The sequence below is a fragment of the Plasmodium yoelii genome (genome assembly GCF_900002385.2).
Source record: "Plasmodium yoelii strain 17X genome assembly, chromosome: 3".
NCBI classification, from domain to species: Eukaryota; Apicomplexa; class Aconoidasida; order Haemosporida; family Plasmodiidae; genus Plasmodium; species Plasmodium yoelii.
In genome coordinates, this window is record NC_036175.2 from 70,926 (window position 1) to 93,398 (window position 22,473).

Below are 22,473 nucleotides of genomic sequence, written 5' to 3' on the forward strand. Positions count from 1 at the left end.
ATATATATACATAAAAATATCGAACAAAACAAATAGCAGTATGCTTCCTATTTGCATACATGAGATATATATCCTCATCCATTTTATATTATATGCTCAGATAATGATACAAACTTGGCATCTGAAAAATTTATATGTTTATTTATATTTTTAATAGTATTATATTTCAATGGGTATATATTACTATACTTATTCATTTCTAAAATGATGTGAAAACCTTCTTCCATCACAGAACAATTTTCTATTATAAATGATTCATGCCCCTGCAAAAATGGCATAACAAAATATGTATAGACAATATTAAATGGTTTATTTTATTTTCTTTCATTTTATTTTCTTTCATTTACTTTGAATAAATCCCTAAATTCATTCCGCAGCTTAACATAAGCACATCCTGTTTCGTCTCCAGCCAAAACATAAAAAAAACATTCTAACGAAAAATAAAAATTTTATTTATTTATATAATATAAGCATACACGAAATAAAACACAAGCATATACGAAATAAAACACAAACATATACGAATAAAATTATGTAACACATTTAAACATACCATTATTGAAGCAAATAGTCACTTTTTTCAAAACTATGTTAAAATAACGCAAAAATGGGGTTAAATCTTTGCATTTTAAAAATTCAAGATTTGGCAACCCTTTTAATGCTTTCAAAAAATTTAAACTATTTGATTCATATTCAAACTTATTTGTAATGGAACCTAACTTTCCATCGATATTATTTTCTACATCATCATTTCGTTTTTTTTTTTTTTTTAATTTTGTCTCTTTCTTACTTATTATATTACATTTTTTATTATCATTATTATTTAAATCAATTTTTATTTCATTCTCATGTATAAAATTATTATTCTCAGAACTTATTTTATCTATATCTTGGCAATAATTAATAATTTCTTTTCTTTCTTTAGACAAATTTTCTTCAAGTTCATTTATTTTATCAAATTTCAAATTACACAATTTATTTTTATTTCTCATATTATTACAACTTATATTATAAGTATCACTTTTTTTATCATTATCGCTTGGATCACTTTTTTTATCATTATCACTTGAATCACTTTTTTTTTCTTTTCTATTATTTGCTTTTATTTCATTTATTTTTTCATAAGTAAATCTTGAAAGATTTACAGAAGTTAAATTATTATTTTTTGAATAAATATTTTCTTTAGAAATTTGGTCAAACTTCGAATTATCACTTTTATTATTTTTTTTAATTTCATGAAATTCTATGGGTGAACTAAAATTATTTTGATCTTCATTTATTTCACTATTTTTTTTATTTTCTAATGATATTTGTAAACTCTCATTTTCAATATCAATTTTCACCTCATTTTTTTCTGAACACTTTTCTATTTCAATCTCTTTATTTTTTAAAATTATATTTTCTTCATCCTGATTAGCAGTAAATATTCCAATACTTTCTTCTCTCGTGAGCCTTTTCATTATTTTTTTTTCGCCCCATAACATTTTATTTTCAAACAATTCGTTATTTTCGCATAATGTATTTTCGCATAATGTATTTTCACATAATATATTTTCTGCTATTTCGTCTTTTTTCTCTTCCTTTTCTGCCATTTCTTCTTTCTCTTCCTTTTCTGCCGTTTCTTCTTTCTCTTCTTTTTCTGCCATCTTTACCTCCTCATTTTCTGCCATTTCTTCCTCCTCATTTTCTGCCATTTCTTCCTCCTCATTTTCTGCCATTTCTTCCTCCTCATTTTCTGCCATTTCTTCCTCCTCATTTTCTGCCATTTCTTCCTCCTCATTTTCTGCCATTTCTTCCTCCTCATTTTCTGCCATTTCTTCCTCCTCATTTTCTGCCATTTCTTCCTCCTCTTCACTATTCATAATAACAATCCCCAAACTGCTATTTTTGCATTCACAAAATTTAATTTCTTTATCTTCATTCCATAATTCATTTTCATACAACTTCTCTTTATCACAAAATATATTTTCATCGTCTTCTTTTTCAAATAATTCGTTATTTCCATTTAGTATACTATCTGATTCATACTCTTTTATATTATTTTCAGAGATGCTATCACATTTCGTTTCTTTAATAAATGTATTATCACCCCATAATTCATTTTCCTCTAAAACTTCAACATTTTTTCCTTCATCTGAATTATTATTTATTTCAATAATTTTTCCATCAATTAAAGTATTTACTCTGCTTATATTATTTACTAATTCATTATCTTCACACATTTTTTCTTTTTCAAAAAACATTATTTTATTTTTATCTTCCTCTTCTTTCTTTAAACTATCTTGAATAATATTATCATTATTTTTTATTAACAAATTTGTGGATATATTTTCATCTCCTGATGTACCACATTCACATATTTCTTCATATTCATCATCTATAAAACTCATATTTTTTTCAAATAAAAACGATTCAATATTACCTTTTTCTTTCGCTTCTTCTGCTTCATTTATTTGGTTTTCATAAAAAAAATTATCAAAAGAATTGCATTTATTTTTATCGTTATATTCTGCACATTCCTCCATAACACACTTATTCACATCTTCCCTCTCACTACAATTAACTTTAACTTCTTCTATTTCATGTATTTTTTTCGGAGTTATATTTTTATTCTCTTGAAAATGTTCAGCTATTGTATTTTGCTCTACATCATTTTGTTCGCAATAATTATTTTCAATATGTTCTGTATTATTTTTAATCTTCATTTCATTCTCAAAATTTGGTAAATCATTATCATTATTATTATTAGGAATATTTGCATTGTCTACTATTTCGGAATTCTTTATTAAATCTGAATGCATATCATTATGCATTATATTTTCATTAAAACTATTTTCTTTATTTTTATAATATTTCACGATTTCTTCAGAAATATTATTTTCATCATTATATAAAGATTCACATTTAAATATAAAAGGATCTTCTTTAATTTCTTTTTCAACTTTTTTATATGCCATATCATTAAACCCCATCAAATTAAAAGAACTTTCATATAATTCATTTTTTTTTAGAATGTTTGAATTTATTTCATCTGAATTTTTTCCTTTAATACTAACATTTATCTCAATTCTTTCATTCACTTTTTCATCATCATTTATACATTTATTCCAAGCTGTTTCAGGGAAGAAAAAATCTGAATTCTCTTTAAATATTTTTTCACTCTCTTTAAATATGTTTTCACTCTCTTTAAATATGTTTTCACTCTCTTTAAATATGTTTTCACTCTCTTTAAATATGTTTTCATTCTCTTTAAATATTTTTTCATTTTTTATATTACATTCCGATGGAACCTCCTCATTGTCCTTAGTTCTATAATCATCAAAATCTTCATTTTCAAAATTAAAACTTTGAAATTCATCCTCCATATTTTTTGACAAATATCTCTTAGTATTATTTTTCAAATTAATATTTGACCAGTCAATACTTGAATTGCTTTCAAATTTTGGAAAACTATTTTCCAACTTTTCTTTACTACCCTCATGATTGTTATCATTATAGTTCGAAAATTCGAAATTGCAAAAATTGTTGTGATTTATTTTAAAAAAGTTATCGCCGTCATCGTCAAAATTCATTACGTCCTTTTTCCCATTTTCTTTCCCATTTTCTTCCCCACTTTCTTCCCCATTTTCTTTCCCACTTTCGCATCCTAATTTATCTTGTTTATTTAAATTCACTTTTAATTTATTTTCATTCCTATTACCAATTTTATCTACTTCACTTTTGTCCAATTTGATTGGAGGGTTCACATTTTTATTAATGCTATTTGAGTTTTCAAATTTTGTATCCTCAAATAGTAAAAATATATCTTCGTCTTTTTTATAACATTCTTCATAATTTTTATTTTTATCAATATTATCATCCAAACAATTCGTTACATTTTCTTTATTATCTTTTTTTTCATTTCCACCTTGCGATTTTGTTGATAATGAAGTAATTTTGTTATACAAATAAAACATATTCTTGTAAAGAAAGAAAAAATATTTCACCGTCTTATCACAAAAAAAAAAAAAAAAAAAAAAAACAATCAAATAATAACAGTGTCAAATAATAACAGTGTTAAATAATAACAGTGTCAAATAATATTAAAATCATTGGGAAAAAATTAAAGTAAAACAAACATAAACAAATATAAAACATCGCTTTATTTTTCGTTTTTTTAACGTTTCAAACTTTATATAATTACAACTCCATTTTTTATGAAAATACAAAATAAAAAAAAATTATACAATTCAAAAAAATAAACCAAACAATCACACAAAAATAAAAGAATTGGAACATAATAAATTTCCTTTTTAAAAAAATGCAAAATATTTTGACAACATAAAAAAATTTTGTATAAAATTGGCATCATCAGATTAAACATTTTATTTCAGTGCTATAAATCGTGTATATATTATTTTTAAATATTTGCATATATACATATATGCATGTTAAGCATACAAAATTTGTTATTCTTTTATTTATTTTTTTTTCCAAAATTTAAATTAGTATAGTATTAATTTTATTATACTGATAAATAATACATTATCCAAAATAAATGCTTTTTTTTTGTGAGTGTAGGGATTATAATTTAAATTTTTTTTTTTTTTTTTTTTTTAATTTATTTCATTTTTTTTATATACACCGAATAGCTTTAAAATTATATTGTATCACTTTTATTAACACAATGTATTATCATATATGGCTAAAATATTATTCTATATAACAACAAATATATAATTTTTTCTCCAATTTTGTAACATTTTTTTATTTCCCATATATATACATATATATATATATACACACACACATGCATATATCCATATCTTTTTCTGCTTCATTCATGGCTGCAAAACTATGTAATAATGATAGTTTTTAGTAAAAAAAAACACACTCCAGGATTCTTTGACTTTTGCTTTAAAAAATGCATGAATTATTTACCAATTACCAAAGACAACACTCAAAGTGCAGCCTCAAAATATAACATTTATTCTAGTGTTGAAAATAATAACGGATCTAGCAATATTTTTATGGAAATTCTAAACTATTATGCATTTAAAATTAAAAGAAAAAATTTAAATACTGAATTATTTAACCAAGATAATACAAACAAATCTGTTGTATCCAACGAAATTGACAAGAGTATGCTATATTCTCAAAATGTTAATAATGAAGTATTATTATGTTTAAATATTTTAAAATATAAAGATGAACAGGTAGATAATGAATTAAATTATCTCTATAATTATTTTACGAAGATAAAATGTCGTATTGATCCATATAAATTATGTGAAAATAAAATAAAAAACATTGATGAGCATATATATAATATAATAAAAACAGATTATAATAATATTAATGAATTTGTTACTTATATTTATCAATATAAAGGGAAAAAGTTTAGAGTTATTTTAAGTATTCTTCTAAAAAATATATTAACATATATAGATAATGTAACACCAAAAAATAATCCTAAATTTAGAAATATTCAAAGAAATATTTCTAAAACGATTCAAAATAATCATCAAAATAATCAACATAGACATATAAATATACTAAATAAATTATATTTAAGAAAAAATATTCTTAACAAAAAAATATTGCAAATTAATAAAAATTATGATAATAATAATATATATACAAAAAATATGATACTAGAAAATCAATGTAAAATTATTGCAGCATCAGAAATTATACATATGGGATCTCTTTTACATGATGATGTAATTGATGAATCTGAAAAAAGACGAGGCTCATTATCATTACATAAAAAATATGGAAATAAAGTTTCTATATTATCAGGAGATTTTTTATTAGCACGTGCATGTTCTGTATTTGCAAGTATAGGTTATCCAGAAATATGCAAAAGATTTTCATATGTTATCGAAAGTTTAATAAAAGGTGAATTTTTACAAACAAATCTCAATTATAATAATATAGAAGATGCCTTAAAAACATATTTAATCAAATCATATCATAAAACTGCATCTTTATTTTCACATCTATTTGCTTGTATAGCTATAATTTCATTCCAAAATGATAAAATAACAGAATTATGTTTTAATCTTGGATTACATATAGGTATGGCTTTTCAACTATATGATGATTATTTAGATTATAAAATTAATCCAAAAACAAACCAACCTATACTTAACGATATTAAAAATAATATTAAAACAGCTCCATTATTATTTAGTTATAGTTATAACCCAAATAATGTATTATCTCTTATTAATAAAAAATATTTATCAAATGATGATATCCAAAATGTCTTGTTTTATATTAAAGAATCAAATAGTATGAAAAAAAATGAACTATGTTCCTTATTGCATATGAAAAAAGCTGCAGATATTTTAGAATCTTTAATATCTTACTGTAAAACATCCAATAATATAAAACTACAAAATTATCAAAAAAATGAAATTGATCAAAGCAAAGCAGCTCTAACATCTCTCATTTTTAATATGTTAACACGTACTACAAAATAATTAAATAATCCACATCACTATCAAAATTAAATCTATTATATATTCAAAATTAATTAAGAAACAAATATTCCTCCTTGGAAATAAATACCATAATTCATTTTGTAAACACCATTAAAAGATATAACACTACACACGCACATATATAATACATGTATATATGTATATATATACATACATCATTTTATTTGTAAAACTAATTAATATAACATTATACCGATTTATATGTATGAATACATATATTTATGTTATAAGTCAATGTTTTTAATTTTTCAAATTTTTCAAATTTTATTTATATTTTCTGTATATAATTAATATTTTTTTTTTTTTTTTTTTTTTTTTTTTTATTCTTCACCCCCACCACTTTTGTTTATTTTAACTTTTTTGGTTTTATTCCCATATAAGATCTATATGTGCACATATAGATTTATTTTAAATTATTTCTAAGACACATTTTACCATATTTTATCAATTTTTTATTTTATTCATTCCTATTTCATAATTTCTCTTCATTTTCATCAAGCTATTTTAAAGAATTACAACTATAGAACAAATATATAATATCAAATAATTTATATTCAAAATTGAAGATATAAAATTATGAATTTTTATTTTTTTGTTAATACTTACCAAACATAAAACTTTATTTTGTTTTTTCGGGCATAATTCCAGAATCTCATTTCTTCTTCATTATTTAAAATTTCGATTTCTATATTATTTTCGTTAGAATATGAAAATATCATATTTTTTAAAATGGTTTTGTATAATTTCATAAAATGTAAAGCTTCTTCCTTAGAATGCAATAAAGCATATCCTTCATTCTCTTCGTAGTTGGTTTGTATGAGGCACACCTCTACTAAATATGTTTAACCATATTAACGAGGCAAAAAATGGAAAAAAATAAAAAAAAAATGGAAAAAAATAAAAAAAAACGTGGAAAAAATGCAGAAAAAAACATGGCAAAAAAACGCGGTAAAAATGGTAGAAAAAACGTGGCAAAAACAGTCATACAACCCTCACCTAAATGCTCGAGAAAATGCTTTATTTGAATTTCCTTTTCAAAATATGAGATATTTTTTATTTTTATTAAACACCCTGTTGCTATATAAAAAAATATTTATATACATTTTTGTCTAATATGAAAACCCTATGAGAATATAAAATGACCAAACATTGTTGCAAAATAAAATAAAATAAAATTTTCTACAGAATCGTATGCATATTAAATAAAGCACACATAACAGTTCCTCAATTTTTCAACACTTACGTTCTTTTGGTAATAATCGAATTAATTTATTTTCCATTTTCAAATGAAATATTTTTTTTTGTCAAATATTTATATATGCCTCCACGAGTCATTTTTACATACATACATACATGCATAAATATAATAAATAAAAAATTAAAACTAAAAATGGATATTTTCAAGGAAATATATAATTTGAGAGAATTATCATCCCATCAATATATGACTCCCTTTACTTTTTATTCATTCCTCTATATATTTATACATTTTTTTTTTAATTATTTTTTTTTTTTTCCCACTTTTTTCTCTTTTCATTAAAATATTTATTTTAAACCCCTTTTATTTATACACATTTTAATTAAAATAAGAGAGGAATATTTTCTTAATTTATTTTTTTCTCTTTCTATTTAAAATTAAGATCATTTTTTTATTTTTTTAAAATTCAACCAAATTAATACACATCCTATTATTTCCCTATTTTTTGAACATGTCGGATAAAATATATTTTGTAACCCATTTTGAAAAAGCTTACATTTTTTTTTATAGAATACCTTATTTATTAGATTATTCAAATATGAATCCAATATATTTGTCACTTTTAAGTCATGATAGAAAAATAAAAAAATTTTACCATACATTCATCTACATACGTACTATATAGTATGTATGTATGCACGAATTCTCGCTTCCTTTTCCCAACACTTGACCAATTCGATGCGGGAATTTAACTTTCATACAAATTAAAAAAGTCGTTATATTTACAAATAAATGATTAAATTTGTTTAAAAAGGTTAACACAAAAAAAGGGGGTAAATGGGTGAAAAAATGCAAAAAATGGGGGAAAAAATGTGAAAAAATGTGAAAAATGGGTGAAAAAATTCAGACAATTAAGTGCCCATTTGGTCTTATAAAAAAAGTCAGCTAAATGGACTTTTGTGAACAAAACTTATCTTAACTTTCCTTTCTACAGTTTCGTTAAAAATATTTTTAATTTGATCTGGATAAACATTATTGTGAATTATGTTATTATTAATAATATTTTCTTTTTTTTTAAGTTTTTCATTTTGTTTCGAATTATTATTTGTGATGAAATTTTTTCCCTTTGAGATAGTATCACCAGGATACATAGTATTTATTTCATTTCCAAAATTATTATTTTTTTTTTCAATTTTTTTATTTTTTTGTAAATTAATTATTTTTTGAATTAAATTATTCTCTTTAGAATCCTTAATGTTATCATTTTTTTCTTCATTATTTTTTATCTTATCATATTCAAATTCATTATTTTCATTTGAATATATTTCCAACTCTTTTTTAATAGAAAATTTACCATTTACATTATAACTAAAATCTAATTCCTTTGCCATATTTTTCACAATTTTTAATTTTCTCAAACACTCATGATATTTATTTAAAATAAAATGATAATCATAATTCAAGATATTTTTTGCTTCTCTTTCAAATTTTAATTCTTTTCGTAATTGTGCAATTGTTTTAAGTCTAATACTATCTTTTGAAAAATTTAATATATCTGTTATTTTTTCTTTATTAAAACTGGCATTACTATTTTCACAATAATCATTTTCTGCTTTTTCCAAAACAAAATAGATCATTTCTTTTTTTAAATTATTACCTGTTTCTAAATAAGTTTGAAATAAAGCCCAAGACTCTTCATATCTTTCATTATTCTTATATTTTATATTTACACATTTTACATAATTTCTTAATTTGTCTAAAAAGCTAAAATATTGTAATAATAATATTTTTATTTCTTTTGGTATATACATTTGTTTCCACAATATTTTATCAATTTTTTCAAAAAAATTTACAAAATTATCATTTAAAAATAATACACTTAAAATATCTTTTAAAACTAAACAAATAACTAACATATCATTTTTTATCTCTTTTTCACAATTTTTAAAAAAATTATATATTCCTACAATTTTATCATTATATATATTATTATTTTCTTTTATAATATTCATTACTCTAAAATTATTTTTTTCTAAATTATTAATATTATCTAATAAATATGCTTTATCTTTTAATTTTAAAAATAATTCTTCTTGACATTTTTTTTTCATTTCATCATAGTCACATATATAATCTGTATCTTTATCTCCTTTTTTTAAAATAATGTTACTATTTAATAATTCATTATCTTGTTTTACATTTTTATTATTTTTTTTAATATTTTCTATTTTATTTAACTTAACAATTGCTTCTTCACCTTTTTTATTTTTTATTTTTAATTCATTCAATTCGTTAGTTAAATTTTTTATTTTTTCATCATAATTATTATTTTTATTTAATTCTTCACCATATAATATACTAATCTTTTTTATTTCATCTTTTAGATATAAAATTTCTTTACTATAAGGATTGTCTTCCTCACTATTATCATTATTATCATTATCATTATTATCATTATTATTATCATTATCATTATCATCATCATTATCATCATCATCATTATCATCATCATTACCTGTCTTATCTTCAATTTCTTTATTTGAATTATTTTGTTTCAAATTTCCATTTTCTAAGATATTATTTTCCACTATTTTATTATTAACATTTGATGTGTTCAAATTTTCTTTTTTTTTTTTTTCAATTTCTATTTGATTTTTTAAATTATTAACTTCATTTATACTTTCATTAATTTTTATCATAAGATTTTCTTCCTTTATTTTATATTCTTTGTTAATTTGTTCTATATCGTTTTCTAATTTTATATTTTTTTCTTTCCATTCGGAAATTTCTTTTGTCAATTTTATAATATCATCATTAAGATTTAAAATTTCATCATTCTCATTAACTTTATTTTGTTTCATTTCCATTTCTTTCCTTAAATTATCATTTTCTTCAGTTAGTACATTTTTTACATTTTTTAAATTAGCCAATTCATTACTCAAATCTATTATTTTATTTTTCAAATCTTCCATATTTTTATTATTATCCTTTATTTCTTTTTTATACACTTCGATTTTATTAATATATGTATTTCTTACAATATCAACTAATTCATTATTTTCATTTTTATTGTCACTTACCGAAAATACACTTCTTTCTTTTTTTTTTAATGATAAAATCATTTTTAAATTTTTTCCTTTTCCTTCAATATCTGATTCAGATATTTTTTCTTTACATATATTGTCTACTATAATTTCTTCTTTATTTTCATTAATTAACATTTTAGAATTTTTATATGTATTTTCTTTTATTTCAAAAATTTTATAATTTGAAATTTTTTTATTTAATTTTTTTATTTCATCTTCCTTTTTTATTATTTCCTTATCACTTTTATCTTTCATTTCATTTAGTCTTTTATTTAATTTTTGTATTTCTTCATTATATTCATTTCTTTTTTCCACATCTTCTGATATCTTTTTTTTATAACACATTATAGAATCATTTAAATCTTTTATTACATTTGTTAGTTCCTCAATTTTATTATTTGAATTTTGTATTTCTTCATTTTTTTGCGATAATGTTTCTACTAACTCTCTTGTAGATTCTTTATGTTCCTCTTTCAATCTGCTCACCTCACTCTTATGGTTTTCTTCTATTACATCTAACAAACTTGCATTATTTTTTTCAAGCTCGGCCACCTCCTCTTTATGCTGCTCTCCCATTTTACTCACCTCCTCTCTATGCTTCTCTTCTAACACAACCACAACATCTGCATGTCTTTTTTCTAACACGTTCACCTCTTCTTTATGCTGCTCTTCTAACATAACCACAACATCTGTATGTTTTTTTTCCAATTCGGCTACCTCTTCTTTATGCTGCTCTTCTATTCTACTCACTTCTTCTCTATGCTTCTCTTCTATTTTACCCATCTCCTCTATGTGCTGCTCTCCCATTTTGCCCAGTTCTTCTCTATGCTTCTCTTCTAATTCGGTCACAACATCTGCACTATTTTTTTCCAATTCGGACATCTCTTTTTTATGTTCCTCTAACTCGGTCATAACAGCTGCATGTCTTTTTTCTAACATGTTCACCTCTTTTTTATGCTCCTCTCTTATTCTACTCACCTCTTTTTTATGCTCCTCTTCTATTTTGCTCACCTCCTCTCTATGCTCCTCTCCTATTTTAACCACCTCTTCTTTATGTTGCTCTTCTAACTCGGCCACAACATCTGCATGCTTTTTTTCCAATTCGGACATCTCTTTTTTATGCTCCTCTCTTATTCTACTCACCTCTTTTTTATGCTCCTCTTCTATTTTACTCACCTCTTTTTTATGCTCCTCTCCTATTCTAACCACCTCTTTTTTATGTTCCTCTTCTAACACGGCCACAACATCTGTACGCCCGTCTTCCAATTCGGCCATCTCTTTTTTATGTTCCTCTCTTATTCTACTCACCTCTTTTTTATGCTCCTCTCTTATTCTAACCATCTCCTCTTTATGCTGCTCTCCTATTTTAGCCACCTCTTTTTTATGCTCCTCTTCTTTTTCACCCAATTCTTCTCTGTGCTGCTCTCCTATTTTAACCACCTCCTCTTTATGCTCCTCTCCTATTCTAACCACCTCCTCTTTATGCTCCTCTCCTATTCTAACCACCTCTTTTTTATGTTCCTCTCTTATTCTACTCACCTCTTCTCTATGCTTCTCTTCCAATTCGGCCACCACCTCTTTGATGCCGCTTTCTGAATTTGCATCGAACCGAGATTCGTCTCTGTGCTTTATATATGCTTCCACAAAATTTACAAGATCAGAACCTTTGATGTTTTCAGAATATGTGGTATTTATTTTGGCACAAATCGACTTAAACATCTTAATATTATCGTCATATAACTGTAAATATTTTTCTTCTGTTTTTAATTTTTGTATATTTAATTCATCTATTTGTTTAATCAAATCTTGTTCATTATTATATTTTAAACGTAAAATGTTTAACTCATTTTCATAATATTTTGTTTTTTCTTCAAAATTTTTATTATATAAATTTATCTTATTTTCATAAAATTCTTTCATTTCAATAAATTCTTTTTCTTTAACAGATATGTCATTTCTTAAGATATTTATTTCATCATTTAAATCATCATAATTTTCTTTTTCTTTTAATTTTTTTTCAAAAATAAATATTTCATTTTTATATTTTTTTTCAATTTCATCAATTACAACACATTTACCTTCTAATTCTTCATTTAACATAATTATATCTTCTTTCATTTTATTCATTTTATTGTCTGAATTATTTATTTCATTTTTTAAATTATTAATAAGGTCATTTAATAATTTATTATTTTTACTTAATGTTTGTTTGTCATTATTTAGTGAATTTATTTCATTATTCAGTGAATTTACTTCATTATTCAGTGAATTCACTTCATTATTTAGTGAATTCACTTCATTATTTAATTCGTTATTTTCAATTTTTATATTATTCTTTTCGCTGTCTAATTTGCTTAATTCAATTTTATATTCTTCTTTAACATCTTCTATTTTTTTTTCTCTTATTTGTATTTCTTTTGTCAAATCATTTATTTCAATATTGTGTTTTTTTTTATTTTGTTCTAACTCTTTTTCTTTTTCATTTATTTCATTTTTTATTTTTTCAATTTCAAGATTATATTTTTTATGTATCTCATTTAATTCCATTTCTTTTTCTTTTATTAATTTATTTACTGCTTCTTCTATTTTTTTATTTATAATTTCTTCAGAACACTTTACTGTATTATCATCATTATCATCATTGTTAAAATTAGACAATTTATTTTTCATATTATTTATTTTATCATCATACTCATTTTTTATTTCAAATATTTCTCTTTCCTTTTCAACTAACGATTGGCTCAAATCTTTTATCTCCATTTTGTATATTTCCATTTGACATGCATTTTTTGACAAATCACTTTTAAGTTTATTCAATTCATTTTCTAAATTAATAAATTTTTCTTCTTTATTTTTAAATTTTTCTTCTTTATTTTTAAAATGTTCTTCTTTATTTTCAATATCTTTTAACTTTTCCATAATTACCTCATTTTCCTTCTCAAGCTTCTCCTTTTTGATCTCAAATTTTTTTTCTTTTTCTATTAATTTACTATCCAACATTTCAATCATTTTTCTTTTTTCTTCAAAATTTGTTTCCAATTTTTCATAAGCATTTTTTTTATCATCTATTGTCTTATTTAATGATTCAATAATTTCATTTTTTTCTTTCATAAATTCTTTTAATTCTCTTAAATTATTTTCTTTTTCTACAACTTTTTTATTTATTTTTTCTAAATTTTCTTTTTTTTCTTGAATTTCACAACTCAATTTATCTAAAGACATTTTTATATTTGTAATTTCATAATTTAATTTTTCTTTTTCTTTATTTTTTTCAATATATTCATTTTCTATATCATTTAATTTTTCTTCTTTTTTTAATGTTATTATTTCTTTATTATTTATTTTATTTTCTTTTATATTTATGTTTAATTCTTTTTCCTTTAACAATTCCATTTCTCTTTTTATAAATTCACATTTTTCATTTAACTCTTTTTCATATTCTTTATTAATTTGTTTTTCTTTTTCTAATTTTAATTCATTTTCTAATTCTTCTATTTTATTTTCATATTCCTTTACTTTTATAGATAATGCAGTAATTGATTTTAGAGTTTCTTTTAATTGGTCTTCTAATTCATATTCCTTAAAATTATGTCCAGTTTCTCTAACTTGATCATCATCATCATATATTATATTATCATTATTATTTTTATCTTTTTTTGTTGAATTATTTACAATTTTATTGTACCATTTATTACTTTTTTCTTTTTTTTCATTTCCGCTAGTAGTATTATTTATCTTACTATTATCCTTAGTTGACCCATCTTCATTTTTTTTATTTTTTTTCAAATTAAAAATCATTGCCTTTTCCTTTATTTTTATACTATTATTATTTTTTAAGTCTATACGCGTTCCTCCATACTAGGTTGCATTTATTTCTACGCTTCTATATTTGTATACTTCTATATTTCTATGTTTCTATATTTCTACGTTTCTATATTTGTATATTTCTGTTTCTATACATGCGCTTATGTAACACTTGCCAGTAGCCTTGCTCAATAAATTACTACAAATTTTGCAAAGCACAAAAAAATATATATTACCTAATTCGTCCAAATATTATATAAAAAAAAAAAATACCATTCATAGATAATTGGCTTAATACATAATCATACATAATCATACATAATTATACATAATTAGCTTAATACATAATTCGTAGATAATTATACATAATTCGTAGATAATTGGCTTAATACAAAATCAAATATATATCTAAATTACACAAAAAAATTAAAAAACAAAAAACGAATGTTAAAATATAGAACACTATATAAAATGTCAAAAAAAATTATAATCCAAGTTAGTGAATTATTTTTTCATAAGATATTGTACCATATTAATATTTATGCCCCCATCATTGTTTAACACTTACCCTATTTGTCTAGTATGTGAATATATAATTTATCATATACACACATTATAGATATTATATACACGCATATATATACACGCATATATATACATGCATATATATACATACATATATATATTTATACACAATAATATTCTATTAATTTTGTTTTATATTCAATAATACATAGAAGGCATGCTAGTAGGGAATTCAAAATTTATAAAAAAATCTAATATATAACGAAAAGTAAAAAAAAGAGAAAAATTTAATAAAATTCACAAAAATTTATATTATTTATTATATAAAAAAGAACGCACCTGGGCGCTGTTCAATTAAATGTAAGCAAAAAAAAAAAAAAAAAAAAAAAAAAATTAATTCTATAATTTTTCCAATTTAAACGGAGCTTTTTAAATACATTCAAAACTTGCTAACCCTAGCTTATGTTTCTTATTTTTTCTTACTTTTTCTTACTTTTTCTTTTTGCCATTTTTCCATTTTTCTTACTTTTTCTTATTTTTTCTCATTTTTTCTCATTTTTATACCTCATAAATATTATTCCCTAATGTTAATATCTCTTAATCTGTATAATACTATTTAAAAAAAAAAAAAAAAAAAAAAAACTCAACTCATTTTATTTATTATATATAATACTAAAAATAAAATGCCAAAATTTAAAATTGACATATTAATATTGAAATACTATAATAAATTATTTACAATTATAAATTAATTTCATGATCAAATATTTTTTTTTAAAACAATGTTTTATAGGATTTAATTTTCTCCAAAAATTTATTTGAATATGCCATATAATTTATATGTGAATATTTTCACTAAACATGTTTTACTAATTTTGTACATAAAAAATGATGGGAAAAATAAACGATATAAAAAATTATAAAGACTTATAAAAAATTAAATAGCTAAAATCTATTTGTATTATAAGTCATTATATAGAGATTAACAAATTCACACACACACACACACACACACATATATAACCTTCACAATCTCAAATTAGTCAAATTTAATTTTTACCTTTTTCACTATATTTTCCAAATTTTATTTACCTTTCGATAACTTACATTGTTCTTATTTAATTTGTTTATTTAACTTAGCACAATTATCATTTATATTAGTCCCCCTTTTTAGGAATAAATATTTCATTTTTTTTTTTTCCCTTTCCTAATAATTTACATCCATTTATATATCCCTTATCCGAATTATGTTCTAGTATATTCTACTATTTTTATCATGTACGTTTTAGCACCAATGCTAACATACGCTTCATTTATTTCAAAACAAATAATAAGCTTCTATAAAAATTATTGATATATTATAGAGGGTGATATACAATTATATTTTTTATTTAATTTTTTTACACAAAAAAAATGGACAAAATGGACAAAAATGAATAAAAGATAAAAAATCGACTATACTAATAAACAAACAAGTTTATATTAGTATAAAAAAATATATTAAATGTATTAAAAAAATAATTGCTTTCTATATAAAGGGTCGAAAAATGATCTCGATACTACTTGGCTTACAGAATAAAGTAAATGCCTAGGAACAAATTTTATTGAATATTTATTTAGTGAAAAATGTTTAACCATTTCTTCAGATTCGTCTAATAATGTATAACTTTTTTTTTTTAGCTGACTTGCATATAGAGGTTTTGTTATATATGTTTCATTTTCCATATTCCAAAAACAAAAATTGTTATTTTCCATTTTTTTTGAAGAATCAAAATCATTTTCTAATTTTAAATTTGTGTTGTTATTATTCTCACTCTTTACATTATTATTCCCACTCTTTACATTATTATTCTCACTCTTTACATTATTATTCTCACTTTTTATATTGCTAATTAATTTGTTTTCAACTATGTTATTATCATTTTTCACATTTTCCTTTATTTCTTTATCATTATTATCATGCATATTTAAATTATCAAAAAACATTTTATCCAATTCTTCCCTTTTCTTTACAATTTCTTCAAATATGTTGTAACTAATTAAATCGGTGTCTCGACCTTCATTTTTTGGGTCGTTACTTTCATCCGAAAAAGACTCCTCATTTATAAAGCTACTTAATGCTGTATAATCTATATATTTTTTTTTTTGGAATTTTATATCCTGTATTTCTCCATTATAATTGTCATAAATATTTGAATATAATTTATTTCCATTATTTTCATTATTTTCACTATTTTCACTATTTTCACTATTTTTACATATTTTTCCTTCTTTTTTAACCTCTTTAATAGACATTTGTTTATTCTCTGTTTCGTTACCTTCTCCTTCACTTCCGATTTCGGATATGCTACTTGACGAAAGATTATTATAATTTTCTGAATCATCTTTAAATTCATTTTTATTTTTCCAATTATTTATTGGTTTTATATTATATAACGATTTTCTTTGACTTATTATATTTCCACTATTGTCCTCTTCACTTATACTATCATTTTTTTTTTTTTTTTTTTTTTTTTTTTCATTACTAATTTGTTCTCTTTCCTTTATTTTCCATTTTCTTTTTTTTGATTTTTCAAATTCTATATTATCCCAATTAACTTTCAATACACTATCACCATTAAATATATTATTTATCCATTTCACATAACATAAAATGTTATTATCTTTTTCTTTTGTTTTTAATTCATTTTCTTCATTCCCTTTCATATTAATAATGTTTATATAAATTATTATGATTTTTTATTCTTCTCAATTATATTTTATAATTTCATATACTAACCCTAAATATCCACACTTTTATACCACCTCATTACATTTCTTATCTTTTCATTTCTTTAACTCCTTCTTTTTAAATTTTTTTTCCTTTTTTATTTCAACATATCTCAACTTGAAACAATTAATGCTCTTGAAGAGGATATATATACCACAATTTATCACAGCTATATAATTAAGTTCATATATTTTTTTTTTTCAATTTTTTAATTCAATATAATCATTTTACTTTCTTTCATTTTGTTACTGCATGTTTTAATTCTTATAACAAATTGCTATTTTTTTTTTTTTCTATTTTTTTTATTATTTTTGAAAAAAAAAAAAAAAAATACATATAGGCACCTAAATTATGCACATATTTAGTATAATATAAAAAATGCTACTTTTTTAATTCCTATTTTTTTTACCGAATGTAAAATTGTGTTAAAATGATTAATAAAATTTGCATATATATATATATACATACATACATACATACATACATACATACATACATACATACATACATACATACATACATACATACATACATACATACATACATACATACATACAAATACATACATACATACATACATACATACATACATACATACATACATACATACATACATACATACATACATACATACATACATACATACATACATACATACATACATACATACATACATACATACATACATACATACATACATACATACATACATACATACATTACATACATACATACATACATACATACATACATACATACATACATACATACATACATACATACATACATACATACATACATACATACATACATACATACATACATACATACATACATACATACATACATACATATGTATTTATTTATTTATTTATTTATTTATTATGCTGTTCAAATCTCTTGTGCATGTATTCGCCGAAATATGCTTCCCCTTCTCTTTCAAAATGTACAAAATTGTGTAAAAATTTCAAAAATATAAAAAACATAAAAAACATAAAAAACATAAAAAACATAAAAAATATAAAAAATATAAAAAAATGATGGAAACTGGGCCGGAAGAAAACCAAAAATTATTTCACGATCCTAATTCAGATAAATATTTAATTATATCACCAAGACAAAAATTAAATCCTGTTTTAAAAAAAATAAATAGAGTACAATATAAGTTTAATGAAATAGTACCAGATTTTTTAATTGGAAAAAATAATGCATGTTTATTTATATCTATGAAATATCATAGATTAAAACCAAATTATTTAAAAGCTAGAATTGAAACATTAACTAATAAATATAATAATCGAATATTATTATGTTTAGTAGATATAGACAATATAGAAAACCCATTAGGTGAAATAAATCAACTAGCTTTTTGTTATAACATGACTCTTATATTATGTTGGGATAATAATGAATGTGCAAGAATTATAGAGGATTATAAAATTTTTGAAAAAAATTTTTCATATATTAAAAATAATAAAAATTTTTCAACTAACCAAGAAAAGATACATGAACTTTTAAAAAAAATACGTTGTATTAATTCTTCTGATTGTTTTACTATTACAAATAAATTTAAAAATTTTTCGGCTATTGCTAAGGCAAAAAAAGAGGATTTCGTTAATTGCTCTGGTTTAGGAAACAAGAAAATACAATCTCTTTTATCCACTTTTTCAGACCCCTTTTTTTAGTACCCAACTTTTCACCATTCTTTCACCATTCTTTCACCATTTTTTCACCATTTTTTCACCATTTTTTCACCATTTTTTCACCATTTTTTCACCATTTTTTCACCATTTTTTCACCCATTTTTTTACCCTTTTTTTTTTACCCTTTTTTTTCACCCATTTTTTTTTTCAACATTTTTCAATCCCAAATTTTATTTGTTTAATTGATGGTTTAAAGTAATGTTAAATATGTGGATCTTAAAAATAATTCGATACACTATTATATATATCGGACCAAAAATAAAATAGCAGAAAACGATAAATGGATAGAGATACTATAAATTAATATACAAAAAAAAAAATTGCATTATTAAAAGATTCTTCCATTTAAACCCTACTTTTTTGGAAACTTTTTTTTTTCTTCTTCATTCTGCTTTTTATTCAATAAATTTTATATACATAAGTTACAATAAAACATTTAAAATTTTTAAAAAATGGCAGCTTCAATTCGAGTTTATCCAAATATAACTATAAAAAATAAAATAAAAAATAAAAATAAAAAAATTAAAACATAAAAATGTACATTAAATGGTAACTCATTTCGAAACCCTAAATCAATTTTCATTTTTTTTTTTTTTTTTTTTTTTTTTTTTTTTTTTTTTTTTTTTTTTTTTTTTTTTTGTACTGCTTGATGCTCCTCCAGGGGGTTGATTTACTTTGACATTTGTTTTTCTGTCTGTTTGATTTGTGGTTTTGTTAATGTCTGAATTTCCAGCAGCTTCTGTGCTTGTGCTCATTTGTGATCCGGTGTTTCCTTTTCTAACTCGAAGCTTTTCATTTTCTTCACTTATATCTGTGTACAGTTATAAGAAAAATAACAATAATAATACGGATATATAAATAGGGTCATAATAGGGTCATAATAGGGTCATAATAGATACACACACATGCTTAAGTTACACAATGTTCATAATATTTTGTGTCTAAGATGCAATAAGCTTATTGCTTTCGTTCATTTTGTTATTTTCCACTTCGTTATTTTCATTTTTACAATTTCCAAACGATAGCGAAGAATTTCCACCAGGCGCATTTGTAACTCGAGTACTAGATCGATTTTTTATGAAAGGATTGTCAGTTACATCTGTATAAAAAAAATAAACATAAAAGTGGCAAAGGCGTTAGCAAATGTTAGCAAGCGCTGGCAAAGGTGTACATTATTATATATTATTTCCCATTCTTTATAACAATACAATAAAAAGGTGAAGCAAAAGCAAATATTAATAATATATAATACATCTTTCAAGAAAAATATACAAAATAAATACACCAACTAGCCAATGCAAACATAAAAAAAAGAGACTCTACATTAATAATTGTTATTAAAAAGAAATAACAAAGTATCTATTATTACATATAAATATGTACACATGCATACACACACTTATACACACATGTTATTAAAAGTATATACTTACCCATTTTGTAATATTATAATAATAAAAGTTAATTTTTTTTTTAATTTTATATTCTATATATTATTTAAAATATAAGTCATATATATATATTATAAATTTTTTTCGTTTTATATTTATTTTTACAAAATATATGTTTTTAAAATAATCAATATGATTTAAAAAAAAAAATAAATTTAAAGAAATAAAATAATCATTGCATAATTAGAAGCCAATTTTAAATTAACACTAACATATGCATATTATTTTTATTATTTTGTTATTTTGTTATTTTGTTATTTTTATTATTTTGTTATTTTTATTATTTTTGATATTTTTTTTTTTTTTTATATATTATTTGAACAATTTTTAAAAATAAAAGCCCTGTAAAATAATTAAAAATAAATATCTACACAAATTTATGTCTCTTAAAAAAAAAAAAAAATTTAGCAAAACCTTTTTTCATAATGCTTATGCCAAGAAAACTTTTTACACAGAAGTATGTTTTAAATAAAATACATTTTAAAAATAAACATTTTGCGAAGTATTTATTTTTATTTTTTTTTTTTTATCATATTTCTTTAACATAAGCATGCTCAATAAATTATTAACAATTTGTAAACAAATACGAAATATGTCTAAGAATGTTTTAATTATATATTAACAAATCATACTATTCAATTATAATTCCTACACAAACTTTTTCGTTTCTTTTAAATTTATGTTATTTTACTTTTTTTCAACTTTTACAAATAAATATATAATGTGTGTATTTTATATGTTATCTTTTTATGTAGCTTCATGTTTTTCTTTAAGTAAAATATCAACCTCTTCTAACATAGAATACAAAAAAAAAACATAATTAAATTATAAAAAAAAATATATTTTATCCTTATGATATCTTTATCTTAATAAATTAATCCAGAATAACAAAATAATTACTTATATTTGGTAAATATCTTTTCTTATGTATTTTTTTTTTTTTTTTTTTTCACATTTTTTATCGAGCCCTTTTCAATATTTTTATAAAACATTTCAGTTCACAAATTATCATTTATTTATAAGCAAAAATATTATTATACATGTTAAGGGATTTGGTTAATTTATATATAATGCTAAATAAAAAAAAAATAAATAAAAATAATATACAAATAATATACAAATAATATACAAATAATATACAAATAATATACAAATAAATGGTATACAAATCGTTATTGTTAAAACGATAAAATTTATTATCAGCGAAATAAATATATACTACCTTAATTACTTTACCCTTTCTATTTTTGCAAACTTGTTCTAAAATTTGAATCTTTAAAAATTGCCATAAACTAATTATATTATAACTTAAAACTCAACTCACAATTTCCACCCTTTTATATTATCAATATGTCATAAAAATATCATAAATATTCTACTATGATATATATATATAGCATATTTTTTTGTAAAATAAATTAACATTTTAGATATATAATAAAATAAAA

At 21.7% G+C, this 22,473-nt stretch overlaps 7 protein-coding genes across 7 annotated transcripts; 2 read left to right on the forward strand and 5 right to left on the reverse strand.

The window, feature by feature from the left end:
* Positions 1–83: 83 nt before the first annotated feature.
* Positions 84–3,956, reverse strand: PY17X_0301200 (nucleic acid binding protein, putative; the record flags this gene model as incomplete). Its single annotated transcript, XM_022958026.2, has 3 exons — positions 84–263; positions 348–430; positions 554–3,956. The coding sequence occupies 3 exons, from the start codon at positions 3,954–3,956 to the stop codon at positions 84–86; spliced, it is 3,666 nt and encodes a 1,221-aa protein (XP_022811422.2).
* Positions 3,957–4,844: 888 nt separating this feature from the next.
* PY17X_0301300 (polyprenyl synthetase) lies at positions 4,845–6,467 on the forward strand (the record flags this gene model as incomplete). Its single annotated transcript, XM_719334.1, has 1 exon — positions 4,845–6,467. The coding sequence occupies one exon, from the start codon at positions 4,845–4,847 to the stop codon at positions 6,465–6,467; it is 1,623 nt and encodes a 540-aa protein (XP_724427.1).
* A 520-nt stretch (positions 6,468–6,987) lies between these two features.
* On the reverse strand, positions 6,988–7,768 carry PY17X_0301400 (conserved Plasmodium protein, unknown function; the record flags this gene model as incomplete). Its single annotated transcript, XM_022958027.1, has 4 exons — positions 6,988–7,006; positions 7,095–7,320; positions 7,485–7,565; positions 7,732–7,768. The coding sequence occupies 4 exons, from the start codon at positions 7,766–7,768 to the stop codon at positions 6,988–6,990; spliced, it is 363 nt and encodes a 120-aa protein (XP_022811423.1).
* An 859-nt stretch (positions 7,769–8,627) lies between these two features.
* On the reverse strand, positions 8,628–14,570 carry PY17X_0301500 (uncharacterized protein; the record flags this gene model as incomplete). Its single annotated transcript, XM_719380.2, has 1 exon — positions 8,628–14,570. The coding sequence occupies one exon, from the start codon at positions 14,568–14,570 to the stop codon at positions 8,628–8,630; it is 5,943 nt and encodes a 1,980-aa protein (XP_724473.2).
* A 2,040-nt stretch (positions 14,571–16,610) lies between these two features.
* Positions 16,611–17,807, reverse strand: PY17X_0301600 (conserved Plasmodium protein, unknown function; the record flags this gene model as incomplete). Its single annotated transcript, XM_022958028.1, has 1 exon — positions 16,611–17,807. One exon carries the CDS (start codon positions 17,805–17,807, stop codon positions 16,611–16,613), a length of 1,197 nt encoding a protein of 398 aa, XP_022811424.1.
* Positions 17,808–18,908: 1,101 nt separating this feature from the next.
* On the forward strand, positions 18,909–19,556 carry PY17X_0301700 (DNA repair protein Rad10; the record flags this gene model as incomplete). Its single annotated transcript, XM_722567.1, has 1 exon — positions 18,909–19,556. One exon carries the CDS (start codon positions 18,909–18,911, stop codon positions 19,554–19,556), a length of 648 nt encoding a protein of 215 aa, XP_727660.1.
* Positions 19,557–20,046: 490 nt separating this feature from the next.
* On the reverse strand, positions 20,047–21,011 carry PY17X_0301800 (conserved Plasmodium protein, unknown function; the record flags this gene model as incomplete). Its single annotated transcript, XM_022958029.1, has 4 exons — positions 20,047–20,060; positions 20,218–20,385; positions 20,584–20,673; positions 21,008–21,011. The coding sequence occupies 4 exons, from the start codon at positions 21,009–21,011 to the stop codon at positions 20,047–20,049; spliced, it is 276 nt and encodes a 91-aa protein (XP_022811425.1).
* Between the last annotated feature and the right edge of the window lie 1,462 nt (positions 21,012–22,473).